Raw genomic sequence first — 21,714 nt, forward strand, 5'->3', positions numbered from 1 at the left:
ACGAGGGAGCCCTAGTCACTGCTGCCAGAAACTTTGGATTTGTGTTCCGGGCTCGCACACCAGAGACCATCACTGTTGTGGAAATGGGAGAAACAAAAGTCTACAAACTTCTGGCTATTCTTGATTTCAACAACGTTCGCAAGCGAATGTCTGTGATTGGTATGTTCCCTTTGCTGCTTCCTTTCCTTTCCAACCTTTTAGGTTCTGGAGCTGTCCCTCATTCTGCTATGATGCAGAATTTTTCCAGCGCACCTCCTTTGCAATGTGGTCTGAATAAGATTTATTTCTGAGGACTTGAGATGGGCTGCCTTGACTTTATAATTACACAGCAACGGTGCCAGAAAAATACTTAAAGGAGGCAGGTGGAGTAAATCTCAACATCTGGACCACATTGATGCAAGCCAGTCTCCTAAAGACACTTAGCTTTTCGTATATCTTGCTCCCCTCATTAAATGCAGGAAAGGGCTTTATTCTAATCAGCTTTTAAATTTTCAGTGAAATTTGAGGAAGTAGGACATGAGAAAGCAAGAACAAACTGAGAAAACAGTTTTTTTCCAATAAAAAAATTTCCAATTTCTCCCAAACAAAAAATGGAGAAATTAGTCAAGAATGTTTTTGCAGCTTTTATTAACACTCCAACTCACTCTAATGTTTCAGGAGTATTGTAATAGTAGTTACAGTTTACTGGTAGGAAAATAGGAGAATTAGGACCAGTTCCCTAAAAACAAGTTGTTCTCCACATTTTAGTGAAATTCTGCCTGTAGGGACAATGTAGTTGTCTGCTCAGACCAATCCACTCTCTTTTCTAAGCAGAGCTTGTCTTGATTCCTGGAAGTTTGCCAAAACTTGGGGAAATTCAGACACCTGTAGAAACTGTTCTTGGTTTTGATTTGTACTGCAAAAGACTCAGTCTGGGATTTGTAGCATTTCTTCTCCTCTTCCTCACAGTGAGGAGTCCAGAAGGTGACTTGACTTTGTACTGCAAGGGGGCTGACACCATTCTCTATGAACTGCTTCATCCATCCTGCAACTCTCTCAAAGAGGAGACCACAGAACACCTGAATGTAAGAGCTTCCTTCTCAACAACATCTCTGTATTTGATGTTTTCCTTTTCTCCAGCATTCTTTGTCTTCAGAAAAAAACCCCCAGATTTTAGAAACAGCACTTAAGCACAAATTTTAAGGTATGGGATAGAGAAACAAAATAGTTTCTATGGCTTCAGGTGTCAAATTAGCTGCCTAGGCATGAGAACCAGGTGCCATGTGAACTACTCCAGGACAGTCAGCAGATCGAGGGAGATGATTCTGTCCTTCTGCTCTGCTCTTCTGAGACCTCACCTGGAACACTGTCCAGCTCTGGGATCCTCAGCATAAGAAGGACATGGACCTGTTGGAGTGAGTCTATGGCTATGAAGATGATCAGAGGGCTGGAGCACCTCTCCTGTAGCTGGGAGATTGGTTTTGTTCAGCCTGGAGAAAAGCAGGCTCTAGGGAGACCTTATAATGCCTTCCAGTACCTGAAGGGTTGACAAGAGCGCTGGAGAGGGACTTTTTACAAGGGCATGTAGTGATAAAACAAGGGTTAATGGCTTTCAACCGGAAGACAGAAGATTTAGATTAGTTATTAGGAATAATTTCTTTACTGTGAGGTTGATGAGACACTGGAACAGGCTGTCCACAGAAGCTGTGGATGATCCATCCCTGGAAAGCATTCAAGGTCAAGTTGGATGGGGCTCTGAGCAACCTGCTCTCCTGGAAAATGTCCCTGCCCATGGCAGTGGGGTTAGAATGAGATTATCTTTAAGGTCCCTGCCAACCCAAGATATTCTGTTATTCTATGATTCTGTAATATGGACAAAGATGGCAAATCCAATGCATGACATTTAGAAGGCCTGTGACTTGTTTCTGATGCGCCTTTACTTCAAGCCTGGGGAAAAACCTCACAGAGATGCATTTCACAAATGCTTCTTTGCTGTTCCACCAAAACACTGAGCTCCATGCTGTCCATCAGAAAGCACAGTTGCAAGGGCTTGCTGAGATGCAAGCATCTAGCTGTGCTCACGCTGTGCATTTTAGACAGAATTCATAGCCTAAAAATGTTGAACCCACGTCCAAAATTTGAGGCTGTGTTCAGTGTTTATTTAGGTCTCACTGTTCTGGACCTCTTGTTGAGAAATACAAGCCTGAAAACAAATGTCTGGTTAGTGTAAAGATTTAGAGCCAGAAAGTAGAAAAGCCCTTTTGAGGTTTGTTGGTTTTTTGGGTTTTTTTTCATAAGGACCACAGATGGTAATGATAAAGTGGTCTTGAATTGCTGTTTTAAAATACCCCAACATTTGTGGCCTAAGGTGTCATTTTTTTCACCTTTCCTCAGCAAACTTTACCAGGATGCTTTTACCAGTCTGATTTCCGAAGGTCCTTTGTAAGCCTAGGTGGACAGACAGCTCTTCTTGGACTTGGATCCTCTGTCTCACCACTGTCTTGCAGGAGTTTGCTGGGGAAGGCCTGAGGACACTTGTGGTGGCCTATAAAAGCTTGGAGGAAGACTACTTCCAGGATTGGATCCGGCGTCACCATGAAGCAAACACTGCCTTGGAAGGACGGGAAGAGAAACTGTCAGAGCTGTATGAAGAGATTGAAAAGGACCTAATGGTTGGTGATTCAGGGAATCTGGGCCAGGCTCTGGGGGAGGCAGCAAGGGTGGTGGTTTGTCAATAAACAGTTCAGAATGGCTTTGGTAAACACTGCTCTGCAAACAGCTCTGCAGCAGTGGGCTGTGTGACAGGAGCAGGTCAGAACGTGGCAGCCATGGGTGTTCCCTGGCACCTCCATCAGGAGCCCAAAACTGGGGTGTCAGCCACCAGATCAAGGGAATGATTTTATTTTAACTCACGTGGGTGTCAAAGTAGCTTTCTTGTGATGAAGTGACATACCAGAGCCTGCAGGAGATGACGTGGACACAAATATTTCATAGCTATCCTTTGTATGTGCAAATGGCTGATCTATTTATTTTCCAGCCTTTGAAATGGCAGGCAGGGAATAATTTCCAGTGCCCATGAGAGTGTCTCCTTTGTTCTTACAGCGCTGGGCAGGATGGGTAGATGATATCCACGATGATATCCACGAACATGTTTGTGTCAATTTGAAATTGAGCTCAACTGTGATCTTTGGGTCATTCTTCTCTCCCTAAGTGTTGTTACAGTTTTTAAATGCCCTGGAGGATTTGCCTGTGTTTTAGAGCCATGAATAATGAATGAAAAGCATGAGTGTGATCTGAAGAGAAGCAATCCAGCTTTGGCACTCGTGGCAGTGCTTTCTTGAAACCCCAGAAATCCTGGCAGACACCTTTGCTCCTTCCATTAGCTGTATGCCCAGAATGCCAGCAGTGCTCAGGGAAGAAGCAAGAGTGAGCTAGGGAAAAGCTGGCCTTTGGAAGTCGCATGGTCTCTCTAGCTGGATCAGGAACTACTGTAAAACAGGGATTGTACAGTTTTGAGGACCCTGTAGAGAGTTCCCTCAGAGCTGTTACTTACATTGATCATGGTCATAGCTGATGTGTTGTGGACATCACAGGATGTCAAATGGGATCCAGGCTTAAAGCCAACCTCTGAATTTAGTCTCCAAGCACCAGGAGGTTGGTTGTGGCAGTGAAATCCGAGCTAGCAGCAAAACCTCCATGTCTCTTTGATGACAGGTTAAAGCCACCAACTACCTTCAAACATCAGAAAAAGCAGTAACTTAAAAATAATGAAGGTTTGTGTCCTGAGCAGTCTGTGGTGTAGCTGTGTGACAGGGGTGGGCACAGGTCTGTAAAGGGCTGGAGAAGGAGTTTAGCAGCCATGTGACATCTGCAGTACAGCACAGCTGGGACCAAGTTCCATACCAGATGAGGTTTGGGGACACAGATCCAGAGTGTCTTGGTCCCTCTATTAAAGCTGTACCTGCTGTGAAGGGAACACATGGAGCAACACAGACCTGTAGCTCTGCAAACATTCTTGAAAATAATTTCATGCATATGCATAATCCATCAGAGCCTGGGGAGATTAGAGCCTAGAACATCTGCAGGATCAGGGCTGTACTCTGTACAATAAATTTGCTGAGGAAGAATGACAATCAGTACAACCTTATTCCTGGGGATTTCATTTGTGTTTGCTTAAATAATTGGGTTTAATGCTTTCTCCTTTGGTAGCAGTGGGAGGATTTAACTAGCTCCCTGCCATTTCTGTTAAGCTGCTAGGTGCCACAGCCATAGAGGACAAGCTACAAGATGGGGTCCCACAGACAATTGAGACTCTTGCCAAAGCCAACATCAAGATATGGGTTCTCACTGGAGATAAGCAAGGTAAAGGCTCTACAGCTTTGGTTGCTTCTCTTCTCCTCCACTGATGGGGTGGTTCTGCTAGGACCTGTGCTCTCATTCTTTGAAAACTGCACAGAAGACAAACTTACACAGCTTTGCTTCATATGCAAAATTTCAGTTAACTGGAATTAGATCAGATGAGTAGCTCATGCCTGTCCTTAATTTCTGTCATGAGAGTGGAAACAGGGTGAAGGCAGCATCCTTTACCTTCAGAGAGGTGACAGTAAGCATCCCATGGCCCCTGACATAAGCTGCAAAAAGGTGTTGCCTTCATCCAGTTATCATTCAGGTGAAGAAGGTGGAAAAACCTTGTCCTGCTTTCCAGAAACTTTTATATTAAAGTGGATGTTGGGTGCATTTCAACTTGTTTCTGGCTCTTATCATCCCAAATAGAAATGGAGGAAACATAGGCTTTTGGAGGTGGAAAGAACAGCAAATAGAGTCCAGTGAATTCTTTTGGAGACATAGTATTTTCACTGAAACAATGGTGTTTCAGGGGGGTCATAAGTGTTTGCAAATAATTTCATCCAAGACATGAGAAGAGAATTTTTGAGAAAAATGAAACACTTCATTTTGTCATGTTCCAAATGCAATAGTTTTACTATAAAATACCAAAGTATCTTTTCCAGAATTTTATGGACAAAATGTCCATATTCTTTATCAGAGCTGTGGTTTGGGGCTTTTTTGGAAGCAGGGAGAGGCCAAGTTAAAAATCCCCCCCAAAAAATTTTGAATCAGCATGAAATGTTTTTTGTTACACCAAGTATGTCGATCAAAGAGTATTTTAAGCTTTTTCATTTTGGTAGGGTTATTTTTTTCCTGTGGTCTTCTGAAGTCAAATTTGCTGCTACATCCATCAAAGCGACTCTCCTGGCTCTTTTAGTGTTGACTCTGAAAGGCTCCAATCTCTTTTGAGTCAGAAAGAGAGCTTTTGTCATGTGAACAAAAAGGCCACAGAAGTGGGTGAATATGGGGCTGCTGAGATGGATTATCTTCCTGGTTTATCTTTCCCAGAAACAGCAATGAATATTGGTTACTCCTGCAACTTGCTGAATGATGACATGGAAGAAGTTTTCATTATTGAAGGCAGCACATCTGATGACGTACTGAATGAGCTGAGGTAAATGGCTGAAAAACAGTTTCAGTGCTGTGCACTAGCACTATTTGTGTTTTGTATCATTCCACCCTCTTTTTCCCTGTCAGCTTTCCTCATTGCAGTTCATTCAGCTCTCCTTATCTAAAGGAGAGCTGCCTCCCTGGAAGATCCAGAGGCTGAAATCTCCTCGGAGAGTAAATGCTGAAGCTTCCTGATCCAAGAGCTCAAATTAGATAAAGGTTTATACCCTTAAAAGCAGAGTCAGATAGGGAGTATCAGCTGAAATTGACCAGCAAGTGATCCTGAGCTACAAAGGCTTTGGCTCCAGGTTTGAGCTATGCTGTTGCTGTACTGCTCTTAGTATTTATTCACATTGCTGTCCTTTGTCTGGGAATGTCTTTTGTCTGGATACTTTTTTGGCAGTATCTGAGAACTTACCTTCCTTCCTCACCTCCTCTGTAGCCACAGGCTCTTAGGTAAAGGTGGAAAATGGGAAAGGTTCACAATCCTTTTCTCTTAGAGTAGATGGCTGCCAGACAACCTGCTCAGACAATTGGATGCCTTTTAGGATACCATCCTCATTGCACTCAGATGGTTTGTTTGACTTAAAATCAGCAGAAGTTTAGCAACACTTTGGTAGAGTTTCAGAGATGGGCATGATCTCTGCAGAGAGCAGCAGCTAAACAATGCATATTGTTGTAGGGATACAGTAAAAATTGGACTGAACTATCAAAGGGAAGCATTGATTTTTTTGTTTTCATTAAGTTGCTCTTACAAAACAGATATATATTTGCAAGTTTTCAGATTTTCATTATTATCCTGGGTTTTTCTTATTTTTTTTTTTTTAGGAATGCAAGAAAAAAGATGAAGCCAGACTCCTTTCTGGACAGTGATGAAATCAACATTCAGTTTGGAAACTCTTCAAAAAAGCAAATAATTATACCTGATGAGCAAGCAAATGGGGTGTACGGTCTGGTTATCACTGGCCACAGCCTGGTAAGGAAGGTTCAGAGCCTTGCTAGGGATGAGTTCCCTGAAAAACTTTCTGCAAGACATACTGAAAGTCTGAAAAATGCTTTAAAAATTCAACTCTAGAGGGCAAGGGTTTTTTCCGCCCTATTGAAGACTAGGTTCAGTGGTTATCTGAGACATCAAAGGTGACAGACAATGTTTCAGAAGATGTTTCAGGAACAGAGATCAGTTGACCTTGATCTTTGATGAACAAGAGGGATAAAGTAGCTGGATCATATTTAATTTCTGGAAACATACATTTAGAAAAATAACAGGGTTTGTGTTTGCAGCAAGAAGATAACATGAGACGTGGGTTTCAATGCCAAGGACATATTCTACTAAATATAGCTGAAAACAGATATGCTTAATTTATAGGATATAGATAATATGACTTAACCAATATATTGATGCTCTCTCCCACAATGTTCTTTGAAGCAAACCGAAGCAATACACTCTAGATGAAATTGTGGCAGATTAAAGACTGCTTGGGAAGTGTGGCTCTGAAGGCCTCAGTGTTGATCTAAAGCAACAGCTGTCATCTGCAGAGGGTTATCCCACATCTATTTGATGCTCAGTGTTTGCATTAACTGCTTAGGAAGAGAGCAGGTAACACCAGGCTGGGAGAGAGTACAGAGATATCTGAGTCAGGCATAATCTAGAAAGCATAGGGGGAAACTGAGTCAGTTGGGATTTCTGAGCCTGGAGAACACTGATCATCTTGGTAATACTCTTCAAAATTATAACAGGTAAATGAAGTAATGGAATTAAACTGAGATAAGAGAGTTCTGGGTGAAATGTCTTCCTGGTGAGAACAGTGAAACTCTGCAATAAATTATCTATATTAGAAATTTTTTAGAACCAGTGAGAGGAAAGAAAAAACAACTCAGTTCAATTCAAACCTGTCTGTGACGAACATGTAATTTGTCTCAGGTTTATTTATCTGTTGTATTTTACTTTCCCAGATCTCAGTGAAAGCAAATAGACATAGCAAATAGACATATTTAGAAAGTTCCAGGAGGTGCTGCCTCCCAGAAACAAGGTGCTTCTGTTCCCTGTGGTTGCTACCTTTCTTAATGACAGCCCAGAAATTTTCCCTTCCAGCTCTACATGAGCCCAGAAAAAAAAAGAAAATCTCATCTCTACTTTTGGCTCATGTGCCATGTGTATAGACTCCAAACACTGTCAGACAGTGCCTAGGTTGTTGAGTACCCTTTCTCCCTCTTTTACACTCACTTCCCCTTGAACTCCAGGGCCATAATCCCCTTTAGACTCCCACTGCCAAGCGGACAAGAGGTCTGTCAGAGGTTTGGTCCATGTGCATTGCATGGACATCAGCTGGAAGCCCCTTGCCTGTTCCTACTCCATCCCTTCAGCCTGCAGAGCAGCCCCTGAGTGCTGTGCTAGCAGAACACCTCTGGCAGGGATGGCAAAGCTTCCTTTATATTCCTGGAAAAACAAACACTCACCTACACCCTGTCAAGGGGATCTGTCCCACACAATCTGGGCTGTGTGGGAGCAGCCAGTCCACACAGTAGACACAATGAATTTCACCAAGATTATGGCTTTCTCCTTGGTGGGGGCCACAAGGACAGTGCAGACAAATCTAGATGTCATTTATTTATTTCTGCAAGCTCGAACAATGGTGTGATACTGTCCCACACACAGCACCTGCTCAGTGCTCTATCCCTGCCTGTAGAGGGGTGGGAGGGCAGTGCTGGGCTATGCACGCATATGGTGTTGCCTGAAAAAAGCAGTGAACAGAAAATTGTCAGCATCCTTAATGGCATCATCATGCCACTTTATTTGTATGAAGCTGCACCATTAATATACAAAGTGGTAACATTTTGCTGGTGCTGTGCAGTGAGGATATTGAGGCAAAAGCAGAACTCAGGCTGAACCATGAAAAGGTCTCTTGTTGAGGAAGCCTGCTGCCATGACAGAGGAAAAAGGGGACACTGGTGACTCACAGCTCTCTGTTTCAAAAAGAAAGAATATGTGGCCTAAGGACTGTCTGCCTCGCACAGACAAGGCAGTGGGCCCTGCTGAAATGGCTCTGAGCAGGAGTGAACCTTGTAGATTCCTTCCATACATGTCTGCTAAAAAGAGACAACAAAGAACAGAGCCATAAAGCCTGATCTGAAAGAAATTTGAAAAGCTCACACTGCTCCCTCCTCCTCATGAAGAGCTAGAGGGGTGACTAGACATCCAATTATCTCAGTGCTTCTCAAACAGAAATAACACAGCTGACTGATTTAAAAGGTCAGCTCTCAGAGTAAAGCAGCCTTCTCCTTAGTTTTGTGTTTTGCTGTGTCATGCCCACCTGAGCTTAACTTTTTACATGTTTTTTTTTTTTAATTAGGCACTTAACAAATTGAAATCTTTCCTATTTATCTCCCAGAGCTTAAATAGTAATCCAAGAGGGATGAGCAGAGACGCTCTCACATGGAGATACACAAGGCTGTCTCAGGCCCTGCAGCAGCTTCCTGCTTTTAGTGTTTGACACTTCTGCCCTCTGCCAGGTTACATCAGCCAGAGCAGGTGCTGTGCATGCCCAGCTGTTTTTCATGCCTAGATGTGGTGCATACCCAGCTGTGGTGCACATCCAGATGTGGTGCATACCCAGCTGTGGTGCACATCCAGATGTGGTGCACATCCAGATGTGGTGCACCCGAAGTGCAACCTTGCAGGTGTAGGGTAGGCGGTGGATGTGCAGTGTAGATGCTCCCTGTGACTGGGTGGGTGGATTCACCCACACTGGTGTAAGGGCCTGGCTCAGCTGCACCCTCTTTGTCAGGCCAGGAGCTGCTGCCAGCCTGCCCTGAGCGCTCCCTTCCCTCCTTTCCAGGCTTATGCGCTGGAAGGGAACCTGGAGCTGGAGCTGGTGAGGACTGCCTGCATGTGCAAAGTGGTGATCTGCTGCCGGGTGACTCCCCTGCAGAAGGCCCAGGTGGTGGAGCTGGTGAAGAAGTACAAGAAGGCTGTGACCCTGGCGATCGGAGACGGCGCCAACGACGTCAGCATGATCAAAAGTGAGTGATGGCCGACAGCCAGCATGCTGTGGCACTCTGACTCAAAGAGGTATTTGCTCTCTGAGGGAGGCTAGCAGCAGGAACACGTATCTGAGTGCCTCCTGTACCACCCTCTTTGTAGAAACGTGTGTCTGTGTCCCAGATTTTGGCAGATTTCTACAGAGCACTCTCACTACAGGTTAGTTGTGTCTCCCGCCTTGCGGGTCACACTGGGCTCCTCCAGGAGCTGAGGTTGCACTAAGTGCCTCCCTTAGAGCAGACAAAACGGTTGGTCTTGATGATCTTACAGGTCTTTTCCAACCTAAATGGCTCTGTGAGTCTATGAAGAGCCCACTTGTGCTGTGATGTGTCAATCAGTGTGTCTGCACGGACACCATCACAAGGGCAAGGTATAGAACAAATCACAAGGGCAATGTATATAACAGTTTGGATCATAGAGGGCCTGACTCAAAGCAGAAATAAAATCTTCGTACCTGTAAATATTATGTATAATATTATGTGGGGTGCTTTTTTTCAGCATTTATTTGTGTCAGGACTGTTTGTTAACTATCTCCCTTGAGTTACAGATGGTAGGCTTCCGGGCCTTTCCATCCTTGAGCATCATTTGATGTTGCATTACCTCAGTGAATTTATGAAAAAAAGTCCTAACTAGGTATAATTAAATTAAGATTATTAAGACAGACCTATTGCTAATATTCCTTGTGTTAATTTGCAAGAATTGATTAACTGGGGCCTCTTAATTAAGAAAGAAAAGGCTAAGTATAGAGCTTCAAGAGAGGTAAGTCAGGCAGTCAGCAAAGAAAGGAGAAGAAAGTTAAAGTGTACATAATAATTAGAAACTAATCCATTCCCCCACAGGTGGATTGAGACTATGGGATTTTATCAATTCAGTTCAGTGGAAACATCTGAATCTAACCAACCTTCAGCCATTAAGAATGTATTAATCAGTTAAAGCTGTATAATTAGCTGTCACATTAAACTTATGTCCATGTTTAATAGATGCAAGTTACTATTAAAAAAAAAAGTGACTCTTCCATCTTATTATTTGATTGAACTAATAAAGCCCAGGAAACATAAAAAGGTTACAGTCTGCCTTTTACCACAGTGTCTGAGAAAATTTAAAATGGTTTGAAGATTTTGCCTGTCTGGGATGATGTTTTAAGGCTTCTGGAAGGACATGCAGGCATATTAAATAAAAGTCACATGTCAATATAAATTATTGTTTTATAAAGCAGCCATTATAAACAATGCTATCGGTATAAACAACAGTATCTGTGCTGCTGGAAAGCATTCAGAAAAAAAACCATAACTGTCACTGAACCTATAATTTCATTCAAATAATAAAAGCCCACTTACGGGAAATGTATCACAGGGCCAAAATCATAGTGCTGCTGAAAGAATTAGTGCACCAATTTTTTTTTTTTCATTTAATAGCTTTTCATTCTGACTTTCTATGAAGGCCATGAGGGAATTAACATGGTATTTGGTGCTGGGTAATTAATTTAAAAAATTAATTCTAGAAATGGGGCAGTGAAAACTCTCGGTATAATGATGTGACCTTTTTGCTGCAGCTGCCCACATTGGGGTTGGCATCAGTGGCCAGGAGGGGATGCAGGCGGTCCTGTCCAGCGACTTCTCCTTCGCGCAGTTCCGCTACCTGCAGCGCCTGCTCCTGGTCCACGGACGGTGGTCCTACATCCGCATGTGCAAGTTCCTCAAGTACTTCTTCTACAAGAATTTTGCCTTCACCTTGGTGCATTTCTGGTATGGCTTCTTCTCTGGCTTCTCAGCACAGGTAGGTCTGGTTTTGGTTTCGTCAGGGATGTGTTGATGGTCAGAGGGCAGCAGCTCTGCTGTGAAGACGGGCTGAGGGTGGAGGGCTGGTTCAGCTGGCAGATGAGAAAGTTTCAGGGAGATCTTAGAGCACCTTTCAGTACCTGAAAGCGCTACAAAAGAGCCGTAGAGTGACAGTTTAGCATGGCCTGTTGCAATACGACAAAGGGCAATGATTTTAAACTAAGCTTAGATTGATACAACGAAGAAGTTTTTTGCAAGGAAGTTTGTAAAACATGACAGAAGGTGCCCAGAGATTGATGGCCCCTTCCTGGAAACATTCCAGGTCATGTTGGATGGGGCTCTGAGCAACCTGACCTAGGTGAAGATGTCTGTGCTGATTGGAGCGAGGTTGGTTTAGATGAATTTTACAGCACTCTTCCAACCAAAATTATTCTGTAAGTCTACATCTAGCATTTTCAAGTGAAGTATCTAGAAACATGTTACAAGGAAATAAACTAAGCCATTCCTCTCACCTCACTGAACAAACTCAGGTCTGTATTCTTTAGCCACATGGGTATAAAGCAGCTATTGCTGCCTCCATTGCAGCAGCTATTGCTGCTGCTGGAGGATGGATGCCTGGAGACAGAATATATATATTATACAATCATATAATCATATAATCATTAAGGTTGGAAAATACCTCCTAGATCATCAAGTCCAACCACAAACCCAACACTGCCATGTTCACCAGTAAACCATGTCCCCCAGTGCCACACCCACATGTTTTTTAAACACTGACCACCCTTTCCATGAAGATTTTTTTCCCCTAATATCCAGTATAAACCTTCTCTGGCATTTAGGTGCATTATGAAGCACATACATCACTTGCATGATTTTCAAAAGTATTCAAAGTGGTTGCAACCATCAGCTGATGACACAGATTAGAGTTTGGTGCAGATCTTGTAAGATTTATGCTTGTGCTGCTAGCGTATTTTTTGGAGCAAACAGTTGGACCTGAGATACCTGTGGGCATCAGGATCTTGCCAGAGGAACACATCCAGAGTGAAAAAACTGTGTTGGTTCATGGCAAACCAGCCTCCAACCAAACACAGAGGTGGGAAGTGCAGATATCAGGGGCTGGGCGTGCAGGCTGGTGCAGGAGGATCCAGCACTGGGCGCTCAGCAGGCTGGGCTGGCATAATGTGATCCTTCCCCTCTTTAGGGAGGCTGAGTTTGAGTCATCTCATCCCTTTTGTCTCAGTAACAACTCAAACAAAGGTGTTGCAGCAAGTAAATGCACGTACTTTCAAAGAAATGGAAAGCACAACTTTTGCTAACTTCACTTCTTTTGTTTTTGTTTTTTTTTCCCAGACTGTCTATGATGAGTGGTTCATTACACTTTACAATTTGGTATACACCTCTCTCCCAGTGCTAGGAATGAGTCTCTTTGATCAGGTACTGTTTCTGTCATCACTTTGGGGATTTTATTCATAGGGCTTTTTTGTCCAGGTATTTTAAGCTGGTTCCATGAAGCAAAAGCAGCTGACCTTTTGGCTACCTACCATGATAACTCCTGAAATAATAATCTGACAGAGAGGACTTAAATCACAAAAAAAAGATGCACCAGAGAGAAGGTGTATTCCCTCCTAGCCATATAATTTAGGTTTAAGTAGTCCTGTGAGGAACAGGAAGTTGAGATAAATATGCTTACCCTGATTTGGCCTGTAGGTTTCAGTGTGTGATGAGATTTTTGGGTTAGGCTGCTGCCTACGGCACCAGGTGCCATTGCAACCCTCCTCTGGAGCAGTCATACCCTACCACCTGTGCTCCTGAAGCCTGGCAAGTGACTTCCTAATGACCAGACAAAACAATTAATTAACTGGATCTTTGAAACCAGATTTTGCCAGTTCAGCCTTTCTAGTGAGTTCTTTCTGTGGTAATCTCACACAAACTTCGACCTCACTGTTTCTGTTTGAAGGACAAAGGAGAAATAAAGCTGCTCCTATATGCATTTTACAAGTTAAATGAAGAGGCATTGGCTACTTTCCAGTGGTTCAGTGTTCCACTCTGGACACTTAAGGGATCCAAGTGAGACAGCCTTGCCTGTGTGGGGAGGTATTTTCTAAGCCTTAGCTTCCAGTCAATTCTCCGCAGAACAGACCATGCAGTCTGCTTTAGATGAAGTGTATATTCTTTCTTTTTTTTATCAGCTGTCAATTTTTTTTTAGCACAAGAAAGGTAAAATACTTTATGGAAAATATGCCCAGGTGACCTCAGGATGTGCCATGCCAGCAAGCACAGTGGAGTGAATTATGTGCTATGCCTTTTCTCATGGAAATGCCTGTCACAGGGACATGGCAGCCCTAACTGGGTCTGTGTCTTTGGCTGGGTGGCTGCCAGCAAATCTGACTGTCTCCTCTCTGCTTTCAGGATGTGGATGATCGCTGGAGCATGCTGTTCCCTCAGCTATATGTGCCTGGCCAGCAAAACCTCTACTTTAACAAGGTGGTGTTTGTCAAGTGCATGTTGCAAGGGATCTACAGCTCCCTCATACTCTTCTTCATCCCCTATGGGGCCATGTACAATACAATGAGGAGTGATGGGAAGGCCATTGCTGACTACCAGTCCTTTGCTCTGATGGCCCAGACCTGCTTGCTGATCGTGGTGTCTGTACAGGTAAGGCATCACAGGTAATATTTTTAGGAATTAGTTGTTTCATGATAGCAGCATCTGGAGGGCCATTGGCAGCATTGCATTTGCTGCTGCATCATGCATTCTTGCAAAAAAAGTCTCTTGACACCAGATTAGTCTCCTCAGTTCAACAGAAGAGATCCCTATGTTACAAAAGATCAGGGTGACAGGAAAGAAGAGTCTTTGCCTTGGGAAGATTGCAGTCATAACAGACAAATTAGTTAAGGCAGGGAATAGAGAAGGACATGTTCTAGTTTTATGGGAAGGGTTTGAAGCACAGGACTGTCTGTCTGCCATCAGGCAGTTATTTATAGGTTCTCCATTATGGAGATGTCTCTGCAGCCTGGCCCAGTGCATGATGTATGTGTGACGCAGCCTGAACTTGCTGGAAGAAATAGCTAAGACTTGGTGGTAGAAAAATCAGATGGTACCATCAGGATGAGAGAGATTTCTTAAAAGAAAACCAATCAATCACATTTCCCTGGATAATAGTTCCTGCTGTCTGAAGTCTTTGCAGGCTTGTTCTCCTAACTTTCAGTGCTACATCACAGCTAAGGAGTGGGGGAATAAAGCCTGACTTGTTTGAACTTACTGTGTACAGCTCTGGGGCCCTCAGCATAAGAAGGATGAGGGCCTGTTGGAGCAAGTCCAGAGGAGGGCCATGAAGTTGATCAGAGGGCTGGAGCACCTCTGCTAAGGAGGCTGAGGGCACTGGCATTGTTCAGTCTGGAGAAGAGGAGGCTCCAGGGAGACCTCATTGCAGCCTTACCCAGGGGCCACAAGAAAGCTGGGGAGGGACTTTTGACAAGGGCATGTAGTAACAGAAGAGGAGTTACTGGCTTTGAGATGAGAGTGGGTTTAGGTTAGATACTAGGAACAAATTCTTCCCTGTGAGGGTACTGAGGCACAGGCACAAGTTGCCCAGAGAAGCTGTGGATGCCCTGTCCCTGGAAGTGTTCAAGGTCAGGCTGGATGGGACTCTGAGCAACCTGGTCTGGTGGAGGGTGTCCTGCCTGTGGCAGCGGGATTGGAACAGGATGATCTTTAAAGTCCTTAATATCCTGTCTCCAGGACTGGCCACTAGTGAATGCTTGAGAAGAGGGCAACAACAGGATAAATGTAGTAATCTTGCCTTCAATGGTTTCCCACAATCTTATGATTTGTGACTTGCTATTTCTTGAGGCTTGAATGAATAGCATTTGTGGGGGGAGACGTACAAAGCAGAGGAAAAGCTGTGTTCAGCACAGGTCTGCTAAATCAGGAAGGCACTGACAACAGCTGCATTGCTCTGTTCTTTCAGATTGGCTTGGACACCTCTTACTGGACAGTTGTCAACCAGTTCTTCATCTGGGGCAGCCTTTCTGTTTATTTTGCTATCACCTTCACCATGTACAGTGACGGCATGTACCTGATCTTCACAGCCTCCTTTCCCTTCATTGGTAAGCCTTGGGACAAAGCTGGATTGCACTCAGAATGGGCATACTGCAGGGCTTCCAAGTATTTCTGTGCATATTTCAGGATACAATGGTTGCCTTTTCTGCAAGAAATGCCAGGATATTTCTGAGAGTTGCTGGGATTTATTTTGAATCCCATCCATCCAGGTGAATGTGTGCCATGTTCCCTTCCTTGTGTAAGATTCCCATGCAGTCCTAAGAACTGTCTTTTAAATAAACCTAATGAGCTGGATGGAATGCTTTCTGCTGCTCTTCTATGTTTGGGTTCTAGATATCCAATTTTTACAGCTATATAGGAGCATCTTATTTGTAGATGTGTGATCTTTGTAAATAAGTTAACATTTTGGCATAGGAAGGTATAGAAGTACAACATCCAGTCAGACATGAGAAAAATACCATCTGATTAAGGTGAGCCCTCTGCCAAGTTAAATGGCAAAATCCCCAACAACAAAACATACCAGTGGGGACCAGGTCTTTGTAGTTATTTTACATAACAGATTTCTGAACATATGCAAAAAGTGAAGGATAAAAAATTAGTCCATCTCCTGAGAGTTTGACCAGGAAGAACATGTATGCAAAGTAATTCAAAGTAATTCAGATGGTTTTAATAGCTCTGTGCATCCAAAGCCAATATAGATAAAACATTGTTATGAGTCTTTACTTATGAAATCCCAACACTTTTTATTTCAAGTCTCAGATTTTTGTATTAATCAATGCCTTCATTTTTTACTGACTTTTTCAGTAAAAACTTCTTTTGTCTGTCTTCACTGCAACAATAAGGGGCTTAGCCAACTTAGAAATATCTGAGATGTAGGTTAGTTGTTGCAACATATTTTTGAAGCAGATGATCACATCCACTTTGAGATGGCTTTAAGAATCAAAAATGCTGAGTGAGAGAAGTCAGAATGTCTGTTCAGTTTCCCAGGACAGGTGGACAGTTGTACTGGATTATCTTGAAGGTCTCTATCCACCTTGAGGATTCTATGACGATTCTAACTCACTTGCCAGGGGTATCTCATCTGCTGCTCTATTATTACTACATTGGTCAAAGAAGCCATAATGCTGAGGGACACAATAAGGTCCCAGTTTGAAACCATTTTTAAGGAAAGTGTTTCTAGTCTGGACTAAGACAACTTGTTTACTTAAATTTCAGTGAAGTTGTATTACAGCAGAATTTGGCCAACTGGAAAGAAAATATTCAGCAAATATACTGCCAACACCAGCATCATTAAGTCCTGTAATGAGGGTTTTGCAGACTGTTTGTTCTATTTTACATTCCCACAGTTTTGCAAAAGCCAAAAATGAGCACTTTGGTTTCAAAGGAGGTGTCAGTGACATGCCACCACGTGGCAGTGGGGCTGCCAATACCCCCATTAGGCTATGCTGTCTGTGCAGCTCCCCAGAGCAACACATGCTCTTCTCACAAAGGGCTGTGATTCCCATCGCCTGTTGGGCAGAGACAGTATTCCATATCCTTTAGGAAATGGTGCTGGGAAGCAAGAAAGGATTATTCTTCCTTTTGCACTGGAGTCCTGGCCTGCTGCTTAAGGCCTCCTGAACGTTTACATCAATCCTTTGCTGTGATTTGACTCTTCACAGAGAGAAAAGGCTCACTCTGACACTTTTGTCCACTTGGGTTGTTGCTGCAAAAATTCATGTCTGGACATTGCATTTCTCTTTGCTCATCTCAGACAGTGACACTGGCTTTGCAGGTCTTTCTACTGCCAGTTGATTTCACTGTTGGAGACGATGCGTGCCTTGTATTTTGGTCTGTTTGCCAGGTGCTCTGAAATCACAGAGAGCAACAGGGAGTAATGGTGGGAGGTGCTGCTTTTGCAGTTTCAATGATGTGTTTGTTTTCCAGGTACGGCTCGTAACACCCTCAGCCAACCAAACGTGTGGCTGGCCATCTTCCTCAGCATCACCCTCTGCGTGCTGCCTGTGGTTGGCTTTCGATTCCTGAAGGTTCAGTTAAAGCCAACTCCCAGCGACAAAGTAAGGAGATACCTTTTTAAACCAGAAATCCTGCTTGCCATGGCCTAGGCTCACCGTGAAGCCACATTCCACGGGCTTGGCATCACCTGGGGTGTGTGTCCGTGCAACTGCTGCCATCCATCTGTCCCTGCCTCCCCAGAGAAGGAGGATTGAATTTGGGGTTTGGCACAGTTCAAACCATCTGCAGCTGGGACCAGGGCTGAGATTATTTAGATGTGGATTAGACTGCTCTGAGGCAGGAAAGCTGCACTATTTTTAGGTGCAGGGTTTAAACGCTGTGGCTCAGTGGCAAAGGAGTGGCATGTTCCTCCTGCCCCGACACTGTGCAGTTTTTAGCCTGGCAGCCCACAGGCTTTCACCCTCCACCACGGAATATATGTTTGCTGGGGATTTTTTTACTTATTTCAGAATTGACTTTTTGTAGCCAATGGCTGTATGCCCCCCCTGGAACCAGCTTCCCTCCCATACCCGGGAATATGAAGATGAGGACACCGGGGCAAGGAGAGGCAGGGAGCGATGGAGTGGGCAGGGAGCGCACTGCTCACTGCAGCCAAGGGACCCCTCAAGAAAATCAGCGCACGCAGAGCTCCCAGGGCTTGATTCCAAACAGGAGCATTTGCTGAATGCTACTGCCACCTCGTGCTTCCTTCCTCTCCCTGCGCCGAGCTGCTGCGAATCGGGGTCAGAGCACAGCCCCAGGGGAAGGCACCGCAGCTGACGCCCTCCCTGGTCATCCTCCGGGTGACTGTAGGAGAACATGTTAGGGGAATTCTCAGCCCTTACAGAGAGGGTAGGCGGGTGCTGGGTAGGGAGGTCCTTGGGACACAATTCAAGGCAGTTGGGGGGGGTGTAAAAACGGGCTAAATTTACCCCAGCTGAGCAGAAGTCAAACACAGCTGTCACCCAGAATCCCACTTCTCTGCCTCCTCTTGGAAGTGAATGGTCACAGGAGAGGAGTAGGTTTCCAGCTCTAAGGAGTCCCCCAGATGGCAGCAGACAGGCCTGATGTTTAGAGAGGCCAAGCTCCTGCCACTGCCATTGTGCCAATTAAGAAACACAGGAGTCTGGCAGCTGGGGGTTCTGTTGAGCCATAGGCTCTCAATAGCTGCCTCTTGCATTAGACAGCCCCATTCTGAAAAGGTTCTTGACAGCAGATTAACTCAGTGGCCACCTGGGAGCAGAAAACCCACTACTTGCAAATAAAGTGCAGTATTTATTTCCCATCTGCCAAGGAATACAGGAATCTCTCTATTATCCCTGTAAGCATTCAAGGCCAGGTTGCATGGGGTATTGATACACCTGATACAGTGGCAGCGGGGTTGGAATGAGATGATACTCAAGGTCCCTTCCAACCCAAGCCATTCTATGACTCTATAATTCTATAACATTCATCATTATAATCATAAAAAGAGTTTATGTATCAGAAACTCCCTTTAGCAGTCTGTTTTCTATATTAAATATGCCACTCCTTGAATGTTTCTTCATTAGTTTTCTGGAATTTTAACTTGTTGAGATGACTTTCACATTGTGGGTGATTTGACTGAAAGTCCTACAGCCATACCCCAACCATGGCATATCAGAGATGTGGGGAATTCATGGAAATAATTCCCTCTCACGATTTACAGATGACACTGCCATTAACACCTAGAATAGAATAGAATAGAATAGAATAGAATAGAATAGAATAGAACAGAAGATGCCCTTTCCTCATTTTTGCCTTTAGATCCCTGCTTTTGTTTCCCTTTCTCTGCTCCTGTTCCGCTGTGCTGGTGTGTAGTGATGCACTCAATGATGCTTGTTAATGATTCCACTTTTTCCACCTTCTCTTCTGATTCCCAGGTCCTGATGAAGATCAAGGAAGCCAAAAAGAGGCCCCCTCCACCCTCTCCCAAGCGGCGCCTGCGCCGGACCAGCACGCGCCGCTCTGGCTACGCCTTCTCCCACCAGCACGGCTTCGGAGCGCTCATCATGTCCGGGAGGAACATGAGGCCAAAATCACCTTTTGCCACAACAGGAACATTTTCACCCAACAGTGACAAATATAAACACAAAGGATTGTAACAAAGGGAAAAAAAAAAAAGAAAAAGGAGAGAAGAAAAAACACCCACCCCCCTTCCCTACCCTGTTCCCCTTAAAAATTAACGAAGCAAACCAAAGTAAAGGGCTGTCAGGAGAGGAGGCTGTACTGCCTGCAAGGCACCAAGCCAGTGGCTGCCCAGAACTCTGCCCTCTGGGCTGCCAAATCAAGGACTTGGGGCTTTCCTTTCACCCATGTGCACGCTCTGATTCTAGTTTCTTCTCCAGAGATGCGTGCTGCTGCTGGGGAAGGTGGGCAGGGTGAGCTGGAGCGTGGAGTCGCATGATATCCCAGAGGGATGCCTGGCACAAGAGAGAGCGTGCTGTGGGAAGCATCTCTGCTCCCTGAGATTGTTCATAATGCTAATTTTTTTTTCTCCCTCTAACTATATACCTCAGAGCAAAGAGAATTTCAGTCTGAGGAAAAGGTTGAATTGGCAATGTCTTTCTCAGTCACGTGCCTTCTGTTTTTCTTCATGAATCCACTCTGGGCCGTATTACTGGGGTGACAGTATTGACCCCAGGTGTGCCTTAGGTCCAGCCACACAACCCACAAATCCACAACCTTTGTAACATGTGTGATTTTGTAGCCTTTTGACTGTGATCCACTTTCTCAAGAGATGGCCAGTACCCAAACACCACCCTCTTCCCACATCTGCCGTCAGGAATTGCTGCAAGCTCAGAGAAACCCTTAGTAGGTCAAAGGACCAGGAGCTGACAGTCATTAGTCTGCCCTGATTTATCTGGGTTGCAAATCTGCTCTTGTAAAGGATTATTGTCCTCAGAACCCTCTCAAGTTTTGTAACTGGGCACCAGCCATTGCATTTAGACTTAAAATAAAAGAGCAGAAGGCTCTCAGGCATTCTTATGGTTCAAACCATGAAATCTGGCCCCTGAGAAGCCCGTGCCATGGTAAGGGCTTGCCTGAGCTGCCAGCATGAGGCATCTGCCCCCCCTTAACAGAATGAGGTGTGTGCACATCTGGCTTGATGGTGATCACACCAGAATTACTGAAGCCAGAAAAGCTATTTCATGGCCAACAGCTGAAATAGCCTTTGTTCCACTGGTGCTGGGGTTCAGTGTAAGGGATGAAGCATGGCCTGGTGGTTCCCTCACCCTCCCTGATGAGCAGAGCGGCCACGATCCAGAGGAAATTAGTGAGGCCTCAGGAGTCTCTGCAGTGTTTCATGGCTGCAGTGTTTCTCTGTGCTGGCTCAAATTTTACTTGGGAACAGGTTATCTCTCAAACACCGGTAGCAGAGAGCTGAAAATCCTACCAGTCTGACCGCCAGCAGAGGGACCTAAGATGCACAGACTCAGCTAAAGATGTGGTGATCTTGAGGGACTGGGATTTGCTCATTGTTTTGTCACACCAACTCCATAATCAGCAGGGTTACTGGGTGGAAGGCCAGCGTGGCAGCATGAGAGTCTGTCTTGCCAGCACTGCTGAGCTGTCTAAATGCAGCTTTTTTTGTGCAGAGGACTAAGCCTCTGGCTGTTGATACGAGGGCAGGTTTTTTGTTTGGTTTTGATTTTTGTTGAGGTTGGGTTTTTTTCCAGCTCCATCATACAAATTTAGACTCCTTCCTTAATTTGAATTAGATTTTTTTGTGCAGTAACCAGTTGGTATTTATAAAACTCTGCCATGAGTCTCCGAGCTGTCAGGAGGCAGTGTATGATGGCAAGAGGCCAGCTATGTCCCCATTTCATGGAACACCCTGCTGCCTGTGGTCCCAGTTTCAGCAGTTACTGTGTGAGATTGTTTAAGCTCTAATAGAAGGTTTAATCTCCCTGTGTTTTAACTCAGTGCAGGAAAGGAAAAAAAAAACAACCATACTAGTCTGTTGCACCTGCTGCTTGGGGAGGCTTGTTGCAAACTCTGGTATTAAATTTCAGCACTGCCAGTGCAAAACTGGAGCTGGGACTGGGTCCAGACTTCAGTGTCTAGGACCTGCTTGCTAGGGAAGGAGTAAATTATCTGATGATCTCCCCTGGAAGGAGACACCTAAGTAAAGTGAGAGCCTGCACTCTGGCTGAGGAAACCACTGTGGTAGTTAATGCTTGTCACCTCCCCCTGATTTACCATTCACTTTGCAGAGACAATCATGGCTTTCTGACGAGGATTATATTTTTCACAGTCAGCCACCCTGGGGTTAGGGGGAAAAGGAGAATTTGTGCAGATTAGCAGACATCCCCATGATACCCACACTGGTCTGTGGATTGAAAG

At 44.5% G+C, this 21,714-nt stretch overlaps 2 protein-coding genes across 2 annotated transcripts; both read left to right on the forward strand.

Annotated features, from left to right (window-relative positions):
* Nucleotides 1-146: 146 nt before the first annotated feature.
* Nucleotides 147-13,909, forward strand: LOC311165576 (phospholipid-transporting ATPase FetA-like; the record flags this gene model as incomplete). The annotated part of the gene is made up of 11 exons (XM_084225651.1): nt 147-159; nt 949-1,064; nt 2,487-2,651; nt 4,230-4,341; nt 5,374-5,479; nt 6,304-6,451; nt 9,312-9,495; nt 11,067-11,290; nt 12,643-12,726; nt 13,702-13,850; nt 13,897-13,909. The coding sequence occupies 11 exons, from the start codon at nt 147-149 to the stop codon at nt 13,907-13,909; spliced, it is 1,314 nt and encodes a 437-aa protein (XP_084081777.1).
* Nucleotides 13,888-20,167, forward strand: LOC311165152 (putative phospholipid-transporting ATPase IM). The gene is made up of 4 exons (XM_084224950.1): nt 13,888-13,947; nt 15,263-15,401; nt 17,281-17,411; nt 19,251-20,167. Exons 1-4 carry the CDS (start codon nt 13,909-13,911, stop codon nt 19,470-19,472), a joined length of 531 nt encoding a protein of 176 aa, XP_084081076.1. The 5' UTR covers nt 13,888-13,908; the 3' UTR covers nt 19,473-20,167.
* The last annotated feature ends 1,547 nt before the right edge of the window (nt 20,168-21,714 follow it).

This window comes from Fringilla coelebs, assembly GCF_963513975.1.
Source record: "Fringilla coelebs genome assembly, chromosome: Z".
NCBI lineage: Eukaryota > Metazoa > Chordata > Aves > Passeriformes > Fringillidae > Fringilla > Fringilla coelebs.

What these genes read in the sequence shown, in the direction of transcription:
- LOC311165152 (XM_084224950.1), top strand. Translation starts at nt 13,909, where the DNA reads ATGGCCCAGACCTGCTTGCTGATCGTGGTGTCTGTACAG. An exon ending in TGATCGTGGTGTCTGTACAG is followed by an intron (nt 13,948 to 15,262) that starts GTAAGGCATCAC and finishes CTGTTCTTTCAG; the next exon opens with ATTGGCTTGGACACCTCTTA. An exon ending in AGCCTCCTTTCCCTTCATTG is followed by an intron (nt 15,402 to 17,280) that starts GTAAGCCTTGGG and finishes TTTGTTTTCCAG; the next exon opens with GTACGGCTCGTAACACCCTC.